At 37.7% G+C, this 12,926-nt stretch overlaps 2 protein-coding genes across 2 annotated transcripts; both read right to left on the minus strand.

Annotated features, from left to right (window-relative positions):
- On the minus strand, positions 1–2,744 carry LOC125177978 (glutamate receptor 2.9-like). Its single transcript, XM_047880753.1, has 4 exons — positions 2,685–2,744; positions 2,279–2,385; positions 1,314–1,468; positions 1–283 (listed from the first exon to the last, which is right to left on the minus strand). The coding sequence occupies exons 1-4, from the start codon at positions 2,721–2,723 to the stop codon at positions 207–209; spliced, it is 378 nt and encodes a 125-aa protein (XP_047736709.1). The 5' UTR covers positions 2,724–2,744; the 3' UTR covers positions 1–206.
- Positions 2,745–5,612: 2,868 nt separating this feature from the next.
- On the minus strand, positions 5,613–11,873 carry LOC125177979. The gene is made up of 9 exons (XM_047880758.1): positions 11,811–11,873; positions 11,451–11,612; positions 9,328–9,450; positions 8,300–8,379; positions 7,813–7,898; positions 6,980–7,101; positions 6,794–6,889; positions 6,398–6,512; positions 5,613–5,617 (listed from the first exon to the last, which is right to left on the minus strand). The coding sequence occupies exons 1-9, from the start codon at positions 11,871–11,873 to the stop codon at positions 5,613–5,615; spliced, it is 852 nt and encodes a 283-aa protein (XP_047736714.1).
- Between the last annotated feature and the right edge of the window lie 1,053 nt (positions 11,874–12,926).

The following is a 12,926-nucleotide window of genomic DNA, read 5'->3' on the forward strand; positions in this document are numbered from 1 at the left end:
AATAAGGTGTGTCAATAGTTCCTGAATAATCATTAAAAAATTGGTTCATTGAACTGACATATTCAAACAGTTTGTAGAACCCAATGCATCAGATTTTATTAGTCTCAGGAAGCTTAGATGTCGTAGATGTAAATATGAAGCGTTCCAAGCGCGGTGTAAAGAGAGTCCAGGTCTTGGTCCGTAAACTGTCAAGAAATTGAGTCTCCTCATGTATTTATTTTGCTTTTTGCCTCACGTCCCGTTGCTACTTCGATAATGAACACCAGTACGGAGAATGCCATGCCTGAGCGGTGAAAATCTGAATTAATTCATCAGCAGGGAGCGTGTCATGTACATAGTGTGAATAAGGGAGGAAATGTATCTCCAACAAATTCGATTTAACCAGATAAACACAAATATTCTGAAGCTGTTATTGCGGGTATAAGAGGGAAATTTAGTCTCTATATTTCAAACAATGTATTCAGGTGAAACATATGATTAATTTGCAATGTAGTCAAAACCTTTGCAATGAAAAAACACGTAACCAAAGAATATTCTTTGACGTAAACTAACCGCAGCCAATATAAAATTATTTTCAGTCCGGACAAATTTTCATGCAGGTCTCAAGCAGATGCTTTAAATTTAGACGGACGAGTGGAAGGGAAGAAGGGAAAAATCTCAGTTACGGTGGAGACAAGGAATATTTCAACATGAACTAGCCATCGTGTTTTTAAAATACCTTTTTGGATTTGTAGTTTAGATTTTTACTCAATTTTCAAATCAATTTTTAATGATTGTCCATCCACCAGATTGCAATTTTTTTGTCGTCTAATCGAAATTAAATAATTAATTTTAATTCTTCATTTGTTTAAAAGCAATATCAAAAACAAATAAAAATTCAGGATTGATACGGAGTGATGTAGTCCGTTAATATAATTAATTCCCATAGGTTTGATTTGTTTTAGCTAAATATACACTTTAAATTTTTTACCCAGATTGAAGCCACAAAACATTAACACGTACACGCCATTCCTTGTATTGTTTAAAGAAATAATAAATATAGATGACGTGTTAAATTCGAAGATGTAAAATTAATTTTCTTCTCTGCTTAGCAGCTTAAAATTCATTAAAATTCAATAACAAACGCTTCATACAAAAAATCTCCTTCCCTTTATCCAATATTACATTAAGAAAGTGGTTCTGATTTCATAGGGAAGTTTTTTAAGTAACTTACTCTGCGGCATGATTGAAACTATCGAAGGTCATCATCGAAATAATCTCTTAAGTCTTTTTAAAACGTTGAAGTAATAAATAACTATTTGCTATAATTTTACCTATTCCGTAGATGCTAAAAAGTCCAAGAAAATCTGTGACGACAAGTGGCCGTGATTCGCTGAGGGTATTCGAAGGTTTCATGCACCACGTCGAGTTCCACAAGTTGCTCGATATCAAATGATCCGCTATGCCGGACTGGACCACCCGAAGAAGCCTGAAGGAATTGTTTCCAAGCGCCATTATGACCAATATTTTGTTAAGTCTCATTGTATTTCAGCGTTCACAAGTGGTTGCGTTTAATCATTTGAATCGAGGAAGTTTTTGAGCCTAGCATTTTACAATGTTTTTGTAAATGAATATATCTTATGTATACAGTTATTCTAAATGAGTCAATCCAATAAATTCGTATTTATTTAGGTACAAATTCGAAATGAATAATTTATACACCTATATAAAGAGAAAGATCAAAAATTTTTACATGTTTATCAATATTCAATATGTCCCTTGAGCAGCACGGAAAACATCTAAACGGGAGTCAAACTCGTCCCACAAACGCATAGGAAATGAAAATCTGGTTCTACACTTTTGGCCACCGAGATCATCTGATCTCACCCTATGTGACTATTTCTTGTGGGGTTACGTCAAGGAAGCTGTTTACGTCCCGCCTCTACCAGCAACTCTGTTTACGTCCCGCCTCTACCAGCAACTCTGTTTACGTCCCGCCTCTACCATCAACTCCTGTCTCTTATACACATCTAGATGTGTATAAGAGACAGACTCTGTTTACGTCCCGCCTCTACCAGCAACTCTGTTTACGTCCCGCTTCTACCAGCAACTCTGTTTACGTCCCGCCTCTATATACCAGCAACTCTGTTTACGTCCCGCCTCTACCAGCAACTCTGTTTACGTCCCGCCACTACCAGCAACTCTGTTTACGTCCCGCCTCTGCCATGCAGCTCTGTTACGTTGGCGTATAATGCTCCAACACATCTCATGATATACATGCACCACACAAAATACTCACATGATATCAAATCTGACTTGAAGAGGAGAGTTTTTGGGGTAACCATAAGTCATGAAGACAGGAGGTATAAGACTTGCTTCACACAGCGCTAGGCGACACTCACCATACTGCAATCAATTGAATGTTTACATTGAATTAGGTTACTGTTTCAGCTATAATGTCAGTGAAAGGCTGATATATAATATTAGCCTTTTTAGCATCTTATTAGGTAGATCTTGTACAGTTGGGTGCAGCATTCACTATGTCGATTGCGATATGAAAAGAAAAATTCTAATGAATATTGCAGGTATATTATTTTGATATCTAATGGCTGTCTTCGTGGAAGGTCGTTGCAATAGTCGTAATTTATGTGTTCCAAGCAATCACGGTAAAGTGCATCAAGAACATGAAATATCGTATATCTTACCTCGGAAAAATCACCCGTCATTAATCCAAGATGAATCATTTCAGGAGCGATCACTGCACGTGACATGCACAGGGAAGTTTACTAGAGATAAAGATAATTACTTGGAGCAAACAGGTAACCTTGCTCATGTTAGTAGATACTAAAGGTTAGAGGATCTTTCCATTAAATTGTACTCACTATTCAAGTAATTTTCCAAACTTGAGTGATGTGAAAATAAAAAGTTTGAACCCTCATTCAACAAAGCCCCAATTTAACAAAAAAGTTTCGTTTAGCACAGAGCTTCATCGTATTTCCTATTTTAAGCATTGAGGAAAGTCCAATTTGATATTTTCCAAAAAATATACTTCTGATAGATTCAACATTTTTTTAGTTTTAATTTTTCAACCTGAATCGATGAGATACCAGAATGAAAAAATTTCAGGTTTCGGTGACAACCGAACATGACTGGAAATGTGGACACGCGCTCGAATAGTCCTGTTATATTGCAGCGACAAGCTTCCAAAGCGTCCGTACAAATTAACGCATAAACTTTCAAAATATATGAAAGATTCACTCAAATTTACGCGGAACGTTTATCGCACAGAAACTGAAATCTAAAGCAAGACTTTTGTAAGCGTTAAGACTCTTGTAATCGTATTATTTATTGATTAAAAAACAACAGTATGGCATTAAAATCACTTGACTGCTTACATCGCATTTTCTTGCTTGCATCGCATAAAAATAGCTAGAAAATTCAACATTTCTTAAAAAGGAAAACGTTTCGGAGACCAGCCCATCATCAGTTCGAAACCTAGAACACAGGTACAAACAATTAGCAATAAACTCACATTGAAGCATAAATCGTCAAATGAGAAACAAACAAGATTGAAGCAAATACGGGTACAAACATATCTATTTACAATTTCGAGGGGATATGAACTGTTAGCGGCATTTAAAATAGGCTTTTGTTTGAAAATATAAAGGGACTCTAAAATTCGCAGGTCGGAAACACCAGTCGTGGATGCCAAAATTCGAAAATCACTATCAGACACTGGCACGTTGCACTGCTCGTCATATGGACGCGTACGTACTGCTGAATGAGGGGGATGCGCAATAAGCAGGTTTCCTGTTCTAAAACTCCTTCCTTTATGCTCCGCCAGCCTAGTATAAAAGTTGCGAGATGTCATACCGACATCCGCAGATGCGCATATCGTACAATTATATTGATAAACTAGGGACGATCGCATGGGAACAGGGAGTGTGTCTTTATACTTGAAAAAAGAACTGATTTTAAAATTATTCACCAGCAATACATGAAGATTTATATATGGGAGGTATTTAGAGAACAAACCTTTCAACTCTTTAGCCATAGACTCAAAAGCGGGACCAAAGTAAGAAAATGAACAATAAACAGCATTCCTATGGTCACGTTCGGGAACAACCTCAGAATATTGCTTAGACAAAAATTTATTAATTTGAATATATACCAATTGCGACGGAAACCCATTAAGTGAAAACGTACTGCGTAAAATTCATCTGAAAATTATTTCAAACATAATGCTTCTGGCTGTTCCCCTGGTATTTTGTATGGCTTACCCAAAATTTATAAACGAGATTTCGCTTTGAAATTTCAATTCCGCCCAATCTTTGCCGCTTACAATACTCCGAGCTTCAAACTTGCTAAATTTTTAGTTCCGGTTTTGAACTGTCTCACCACCAAACAGTATACGGTAGACAATACTTACATGCTCGTGGATCGCTTAAAAAATTTTTTCACTAATGTTCAGGACTTTGTTTGCCAATATACCCCTCCATGAGACTATCGATATCTGCCTAAGTTCTTTGTTTAAAAGTGTCAATGACTGTGTCATGGGTTTGAACCGCAACTGTTTATATAAACTGATTAAACTCAATTATCTGTTTAAACTCAATTGAATTATCTGTTTAAACTAAATTTTTATATATGCTGGCAAATTTTTATAGACAAATTCATGGTTTAGGCATGGGTCTTCCTCTCGGCCCTACTTTTGCAAACATTTTTATGTGTTTTCACTAGGCTACATGGCTGGCCAATTGTCCTCTTGATTTTAAGCCACTATTCTATGACCGGTATGTCGATGACACTTTTTTTAATTTTCAAGCATCCCTCTCATGCAGGTCTTTTCTTTGATTATCTTAATCTCCAGCACAAGTCCATCAAGTTTACCATAGAGCTAGAATCAAACAATAGTCTATCTTTTCTTGATTGCAATGTCACAAAATCAAATGGCCGTTTTCAGACCTCTGTTTACCGAAAATCAACGTTTACCGGTTTATGCACCAGCTTTTTTAGCTTTTGTTCATTTAGTTTCAAATTAAATGTTATTTGAATGTTAATAAACCGAGGCTTTCGTATCTGCTCAACTTTCCATACTATGCACTCTGAATTTGAATTTTTACGCAGTGCGTTTTCACTTAATGGGTTTCCGTCGCAATTGGTATATACTCAAATTAAGAAATTTTTGTCTAAGCAATATTCTGAGATTGTTCCCGAACGTGACCATAGGAATGCTGTTTATTATTCATTTCCTTACTTTGGTCCCGCTTCTGAGTCTATGGCTGAAGAGTTGAAAGGTTTGTTCTCTAAATACCTCCCAAATATAAATCTTCATGTATTGCTGGTGAATAATTTTAAATCAGTTCTTTTTAGAGCATTTTCGCATATATGGAAAAAATGCACTATTGTGCTCGCCATGTCAGTCTGTCCGTCCGTCCGTCTGTCCGTCCGTGGTTTCACGTTTTCGTCGGTGAGAAAATGCGCTCTCTTCACTCACTGCAGTGAGTACTGAGATATTTTTTCAAGTATAAAGACACACTCCCTGTTCCTATGCGATCGTCCCTATTTTATCAATATACTTGTGCGCTTTGCGCATCTGCGTATGTTGGTGTGACAGCTCGCAACTTTTATACTTAGGCTGGCGGAGCATAAAGAAAGGAGTTTTAGAACAGGAAACCTGCTTGCGCATCCCCTTTATATATATATTTCCTTTATATTTTTCCTTTATATTTTTTTCCTTTCCTTTACATTTTTAGTTCCTTTATATTTTTAAACAAAAGCCTATTTTAAATGCCGCTAACAGTTCATATCCCCTCGAAATTTTAAATAGATAGGTTTGTGCCCGGGTTTGCTTCTTTTTTGTTTGTTTCTCATTTAGCGATTTATTCTGCAATGTGAATTTATTGCTAATTGTTTGTACCTGTGTTTTAGGTTTTGAACCGATGATGGAGCTGGTTTCCGAAATGTTTTCCTTTATAAGAAATGGTGAATTTTCTGGCTACTTTCTTTGCTTTTAAATTTTTAATAGTATTGCAATATCATGCCAATTTTCACAATAATTCGGCAGTATGACCCATTGGGTAAAGTAAAGAATTAGGGGTAGTTAAAGAATACAATGCTAGGTAAAGCCCCAGAATTAAAGCTCGATACAGCTATGAAAGCTATTCGACCAGAACTATGAAAAGTTCTGGTCGAAATAGGTGAGGTGACAGGCCTGTTTAGCACAGTGAATATTGATTGAAGCAATGAGTTCGAGACCCGCCATACCCGGTGAAAATTCTGCGTTGTTCAGAATTGGCTTCGGTTCTAATCTGCAACAATGACAGCGCTATTATTATTATCATTATTGTTACCTATTACAATAGGATTGTCTTTTGCCTCTAATTCGTAAAGATATGAATGTTGAGGAGTAAAGCACCTGCGACTTCGTCTTTCAATACCGTGGTGATGACATTTTTGGCGTCGGGTTGGTATTCGGTTCGCTTTTTCCACATTTTGCCCAAGACATAGTCCGGTTGTGTGAGTGCATAATTCTGAAAAATTAAAGATTGGCACCAAATGAATGAACGCGCATGAGCTAGCAGATAACATTTTTAGCGCGTCAATTCAATGTTCATCAATGAAAATGTTCATTTGTGATTTAGGTCACTAGAATCAGAGAAGTAGTTTTTTTAGCCAGGAATTGTTTAAGTACGAATTGTTGGGCACTCGAATCAGGCTGTTTCAACCAAAGTATCATTAATGGCCAGATGATATGATGCATATTTACTGAACAATAAAATCTATATTGATTCCTTAAGATAAATTTTCTTACCTGGAAATAAGTATTGTATATTTGCCCGTTAATCCAAGTCAGCTTGTATATATTTTGCGCTTCAAATTCCTCGACTGAAGTGAACGGCAGCTTGACCTGTATAAGAATAATACTTTAAAACATTGTTTAATGACATAATTAATGCCGTGTTGATATAATGGTCGTATTTACACAGATGGACAGGACCTTGTCATTGATTAAGATGGCCGTGATGTTGCTTCGGTACATGGAAGTGATCATGAAGCATACGAAGAGCCAGAAGACACAGAGCGTTCGACCGGCACCTTCCCGTGGTGTGTCAGATACATCTAATCAAGGCGGAAAATCATTTTTAAAAATACATGCATATAGTAGATTAGTACAATGATTATTTTAGTTGATTAACGAATGATTGATTGATTGTTTTAATAGTGATAAAGCTAACGATGGCTATGATTGCGAGAAGTCGTCAGACCTTCTTACATATCTTGAAATTGCGACCTTGAAAAATTTGTGTGGGAGGCGATATAGAGGCCTTCCCAAATAAAAATTAAGGGTGGCGTACCGATGGTTATAGGTTGGAGTGGTAGATTATATGTGGCGCAACGATGGGTGGCCACTGGTCACGTCTGCCAACAATCGACAATAAAACGCTTAAAACCCGGAGAGTGTGCCGGTATAGATGACGTTCATCGATGATTATAGTGTACTATTTGTGAATTGGTTGCAAAGGAATTTTACCACGAGTGGCCAGCTCTTCAAGAATGCTCAATACCACCAATGAAATAGAGTTTAGTATTTGGATTATCAGATATTTTAAGATGAGCATGAATCGTGAAGATATACTTCAAATAATTGCGAAGACGGTGAATAAACATAAGATTTTTTAATCTATCCCGCGATAAATCTTTTTTTTTTTTGTCTTGACGACAATTGTGAATTTTCCTGTTTATGGTGCTTGCATTATCGCACCAAAAATAACTTCTGTAGGAGAATTAAAAAATAGCAATCGACGTTCAAATTCTGCAAGAAAGTCTTACCTTGTGCAAGTAAAAGTTTCCAAGCCCAGGTGAAGCCTCGCGAGATCATCACCCACTTCGATTGTCCGGATTTGGAAGGGATTACTCTGTCGCATTTAAAAGAAATCTAGTTTTACACGTTGCACGAGAAGAAGAAATTTTTTAAATCGCAGAGCTTGTATGTACATGCGTTTGGTTATACTCCTGAGAAGCAAAACACAATTTTATCTACTAAAAAATCAATTCAGTTCATAGTCACCTAGTGTATGGACGGTAGCAACAATCATAACTATCGATGATTATCGGTGGGAGCTGACTAGGATAGCACCTAAATGAAACTATATATGTTCCCGAGCATATGCTCTTGACGTTGAATGTTGGAAAGTAATGAGCAGGAACGATAAATAGCAATATTAGTTATAGTTCGTTCTCAATGAATAAATTTGCACACACGTTTTGAACAATATGCAATAAGCGGATGAATTGATCTGAAAAATTCTAGAATGACCTGCGGGAAGAGTGAACCAGATGCAGCAGACCGGCCGTCCCTCCCACCGCCACCATAGAAGCCAGCACCCACAGCCAAACCTGAGGTGACCATTTGAATGTATATATCGGCATTGCTCATATAGGAGCTCTGAAGTTACATGAATGATCATTTAGATGATTTCGATCATTACCTACTTTCTATTATTTAAGTGTTTTACTACATGTTTCACTCGCTTTTCAATAGGCGCCACACCTCCTCGCTGACATAAACGCAAGACACACAACACTTGAAAACTGATCCTTCAACCAGATAGGAAGACAATTACACTCATTAATATTCCAACGCAAATGAACCCACATTGGATTCTGCTTTCTAACCCTTACTACTCACACTAGCACAGCATCACCAGACTAGACACAGTCCTACATAACCATTAGGCAGCCGCATTCCACAAAAAAGCATACAACCAGGACCCATCACACCCTCCGATAAAATTCTCATAAGAGCCACAATTTTTTCCAACCTCATACAAATATCATAGAGCAAACTGGCCCCTATGTAAACGAACATTATCATAGCACGCAATACCAACACAACCAGACCCTACATTATGCAAGACACACATTCAGATAACTGGACAAAACACATTGAACGACACTAATACCTCAATCCCCAACATAAAGCTTCGTATCTTCCACGGCTTCAAACTCACCCACGAGACACTGTTCATACTAATACAATATCAATTGCCCCTTTTCAATAGATAAACACCTTAGGTCCATCGCCAGCACTCAACAGACAATTCGTCATCCTACGCGAACTGCACGCAGCATACAGATATCTTCGAACACATACATAGCAGAACCTCATCAAAACTAGAAACGCAAATAGATCCCGAAAAATTCTGGTCTCCCCTAAAACGCATGCTAGGTTCCAGCACCAAACAACCATGCATCTCATAGTCCAAACACATCAAGAAGAATCCATCTTCCGCAAATACTAGCAGGAAATATTCACCTTGAAAGACACAGACAATGAAGACTGACATTGAACACACCCACACCATACAAGGCCACGTCAGCAACAATAAACACCTCATTCACCCATACAATTACGGTGACCTCACCCGACTCCACCCAGTGGATGACCCACCCGAAACCACTAGAAAACTACAGCGGATACCAAAAACACAAAAAACGTGCATTCAGGCATCACAACCCCCCAACTCAAACACTTACCAAAAAATTATACACTATCCAAATGAAAAATGATACATATTTAATCACTCCATTTCCCTGACCAATTAAACATACCATCATGATCTTCCTCCACAAAACCCATCACTTCTCAACAACAAGTGCAAAACTACCGACCAATTTGAAAATTTTACACAAACCAAAAGACAAGTATACATCCACGTTAAGCTTTTAGCCTAAAACTCAACAACAGATTGTACGATCACCTCATCATCGACAACACACACAACACTCGACAATACGGCTTTAAGCAACATTGAGGGACCCGTACAGCTCTATAGCCACACTCCGCGAAACACTTGCTATGAAATTGGTATAAAGACACACCATCGACATAGTGCTCCACGATGTGACCTAAGCCTTGGACAAGGTTTGGCACACCGGACTACAATACAATATAATATCATCCAACATAACCGCCAACCGTCTTTTACAAAAACACTGACAGATTACCTATCAAACAAAACAACATCCATCAGAATAGGCAAATAAACAGGTCCACCACTCCAAACAGGTTTCTCCCAAGTGGCTTGTCTCCCCAACTCTACAGCTTCTACACCCGTGACCTCCCACCGACACTACCAAACTCGGATCACGAATTATTTGTAGGCGACGTTACTCATATAATAACAGGATGTTACTCACACAACTACAATGCACTTCTATAAATATAACACGTTATCATGGCTCATGAGGACCAACACCATAAAGTTTAAAATCGTCCCCATTAAATTTAATGAAAATTATCTGACATATACATAGACAAAACATACTTCCCGTGCACATAGCTAGGTACAGTTTTAGGATTAAAGCTCACAACGCACGGTTATAGATATCTTATAAAATCAAGAAAAGCAGTTGTCTTCTCCAACCTGCATAAACTACTTAAGTTTTACTTTCTCTTCTAGCATTAAGCGCACTCTATAGCTCGCCTTCTACAATCAAATCACAACCCACCCAATCAAAAAAATTCATTTCACATTTACAAAAAATGCAAAATGAGGCACAAGTATTCATCACAAACACACGCACGACAGATTTCATACCTTCAAAAACACTACGTGAATATTTCAACATTCCCATTGTAAACAGAGTCTTCCATCAACAAGTATGGCCCTCCATAAAAACATTCGGTCCCAGCTTTTCAGTCATCTCACATTACCTTCAGACGCCCTAGCAAGGCAGCACAGTCTTTTCCAACGTTTCAAAGTACTCGCTCTCACCTCAACTTCTGTGCGCGTAGCTGCTAACCCAAAACACTAACCAACTATACGCACCACAGAATACCACCACCACTACCGAGGTAAACTGAGTGATGTGACCAAAAACAACAGCCAACTAACATTAGCGCCCTAACAATCTTCGACTCTTGAGTAACGCACCACCTGCATCATCATCATCATCATAACCCTCATCACTATACTTATGAAAAGCACAAAAATATCAAAAATTAAAAAAAAAACGAAAGCGACAGAGTATATATATCCATATTTCTTCTCGACGCCAAATTGTATGTGTAAATTATATAAATAGTGAACAACAACACACTCCTCACTCCAACATCGACATCAATCGCAGCCCAGACGGGTTTCCTCACAACCCCAAACTAACTCCACACAACTACAGTCAATCCAGTTATGCGCTATATGCACCAATTTTCTTCACACACTGTCGTGTCCATTTCTCCTCGAAGCTATGGCCCCAACATAAACCAAATAACTGAATACCCGGATTAACTTTCTGTGTCTCGAGCAACTCACCCGCTCCCTTCCCCTTCACCGTTGCTATCACTCTGTAATCATATCATCATTCTTGAAAAAAATCCTATTAATTATTAACCTTAGAATTAAAATAAGGATTTTAGTGTTCCGTCTTTAGAACGTAATTGAGGTGCCTTTTTCCGGTGTACATACCTCCTTCACGAACGGCTTGGTAAATATGAGTACATCAGGTTGAACTTGAGTAATTCTTTTATAAAGAAATGCGTGCGGGTTATACAAGTAGGCCTGGGCGTACTCGACGAGTTCCGAGCGCGTAGGGTGTTGAGCAATTGGTCCCATCAACATGTCAACTTCCTATTTGAAAAGTAAAATTGTGTCTACTTAAACATTCATTTGAAACTTACATGAACGAAAACCTAATGAAATACTTGAAATCTCAATCTAATTAGCAATGCAAGAAATGTATTTCATTTTGAAAAATTTCAAATTTAACGTTAATTGTTTATTGAGGGGGAAAATCTCATCTATCTATCTATTAGTTTTAGCTCTTACCCGTCGAGCAAGCATGCCCATGCCTCCAGTGTATGAGCCGTTCACCAAGATACCCAAAGACATGTCAGGAGGTGCCACCAAATAGTAACTGTTGATATTAACATTTCATAAATAAAGCTTTGACGTCAGGCGTTTCCTATTACATCTAGAATTTATTTTATGATCGACATGAAAAATGTAGAATCATTTGTTAATGAAGTATGAAAAGTAATATGAGTATTCTCATGATTGTTCAATAATAAATGTTATGCTAATTTTCGTAGCATCACCAATAATGTACGCACCACCATCCCAGGTACTGCATTATCATCCTGAACACTTCGATGTGGGCGCCGGTGTAGGGCTTCTTGCTGAGGTCCACGATTGCTTGCGACCACTGAAACGATTCTTTTACGCTAAAAAAAATTATTTTGCACGAAATTCTTTGTAAATTCATTTACAATAAAAGTTGCCGAGAGGTAAAGTATAATTTTAGATTGGAATTATATTACTAGGAATGTTATGTTATGCATGCACTAATTGCCCCAAAGCAGCAAGTAAACGAGTTGAAAATTCTTTACTATTGTTGAAAATAATTCAGAACAATTAACAGATCAGAGAATCTCGCACAAAATCTTAAATAGCCGTTCAAAAAGTGAGTCACCTGCATTTGGAAAAAAACGAAACTCATCCCACGCATTCACACGAATATTAGGGCACCAACCTATGATATTTCAATTAAATATTTCCTTACTCACGGGAGTCACGGCGACGGAGATGCATCCCGGCGTGGGCTCGAAGGCCTCGAAACTCTTGCCGGTGGGGGAGTTGGGGATGGTCCAGTAATCCATTTGACGAGCCCTGCAGCACAACGTGAACAAAGCATTATTTTAATTGGGCATTATTAAAATAATTTTGTTGATATATAATGTCATTCATATTAAGTTTTTACAATAAATTATGCTTTCTCGCGACGCACTGTGAAAGTTATCCTGAGTTCGTAATTCTTCGAAAAATTGCCTTCCTGTTTGTTTTCACATTCGAATTGTAAAATTCGAGTTGTGAAAACTTCTCTAATTCTAAATACGCTCAATTAAAATGAAAATATGGTTGGGATTTATGACAATTTCCTAATCG

This window comes from Hyalella azteca, unplaced genomic scaffold (assembly GCF_000764305.2).
Source record: "Hyalella azteca isolate HAZT.00-mixed unplaced genomic scaffold, Hazt_2.0.2 contig6145, whole genome shotgun sequence".
Classification (NCBI taxonomy): Eukaryota; Metazoa; Arthropoda; class Malacostraca; order Amphipoda; family Hyalellidae; genus Hyalella; species Hyalella azteca.

Coding starts and splice junctions, on each gene's coding strand:
- LOC125177978 (XM_047880753.1), bottom strand. CDS start 2,723: ATGATTCATCTTGGATTAATGACGGGTGATTTTTCCGAG. Junction 1,469..2,278: donor CAAGTCAGATTTGATATCAT/GTGAGTATTTTG, acceptor CAATTCCTTCAG/GCTTCTTCGGGTGGTCCAGT. Junction 284..1,313: donor TTTTAGCATCTACGGAATAG/GTAAAATTATAG, acceptor TTCACCGCTCAG/GCATGGCATTCTCCGTACTG.
- LOC125177979 (XM_047880758.1), bottom strand. CDS start 11,873: ATGTCTTTGGGTATCTTGGTGAACGGCTCATACACTGGAGGCATGGGC. Junction 7,899..8,299: donor CTGGTTCACTCTTCCCGCAG/GTCATTCTAGAA, acceptor TAAATGCGACAG/AGTAATCCCTTCCAAATCCG. Junction 6,890..6,979: donor CCATCTTAATCAATGACAAG/GTCCTGTCCATC, acceptor ATTCTTATACAG/GTCAAGCTGCCGTTCACTTC.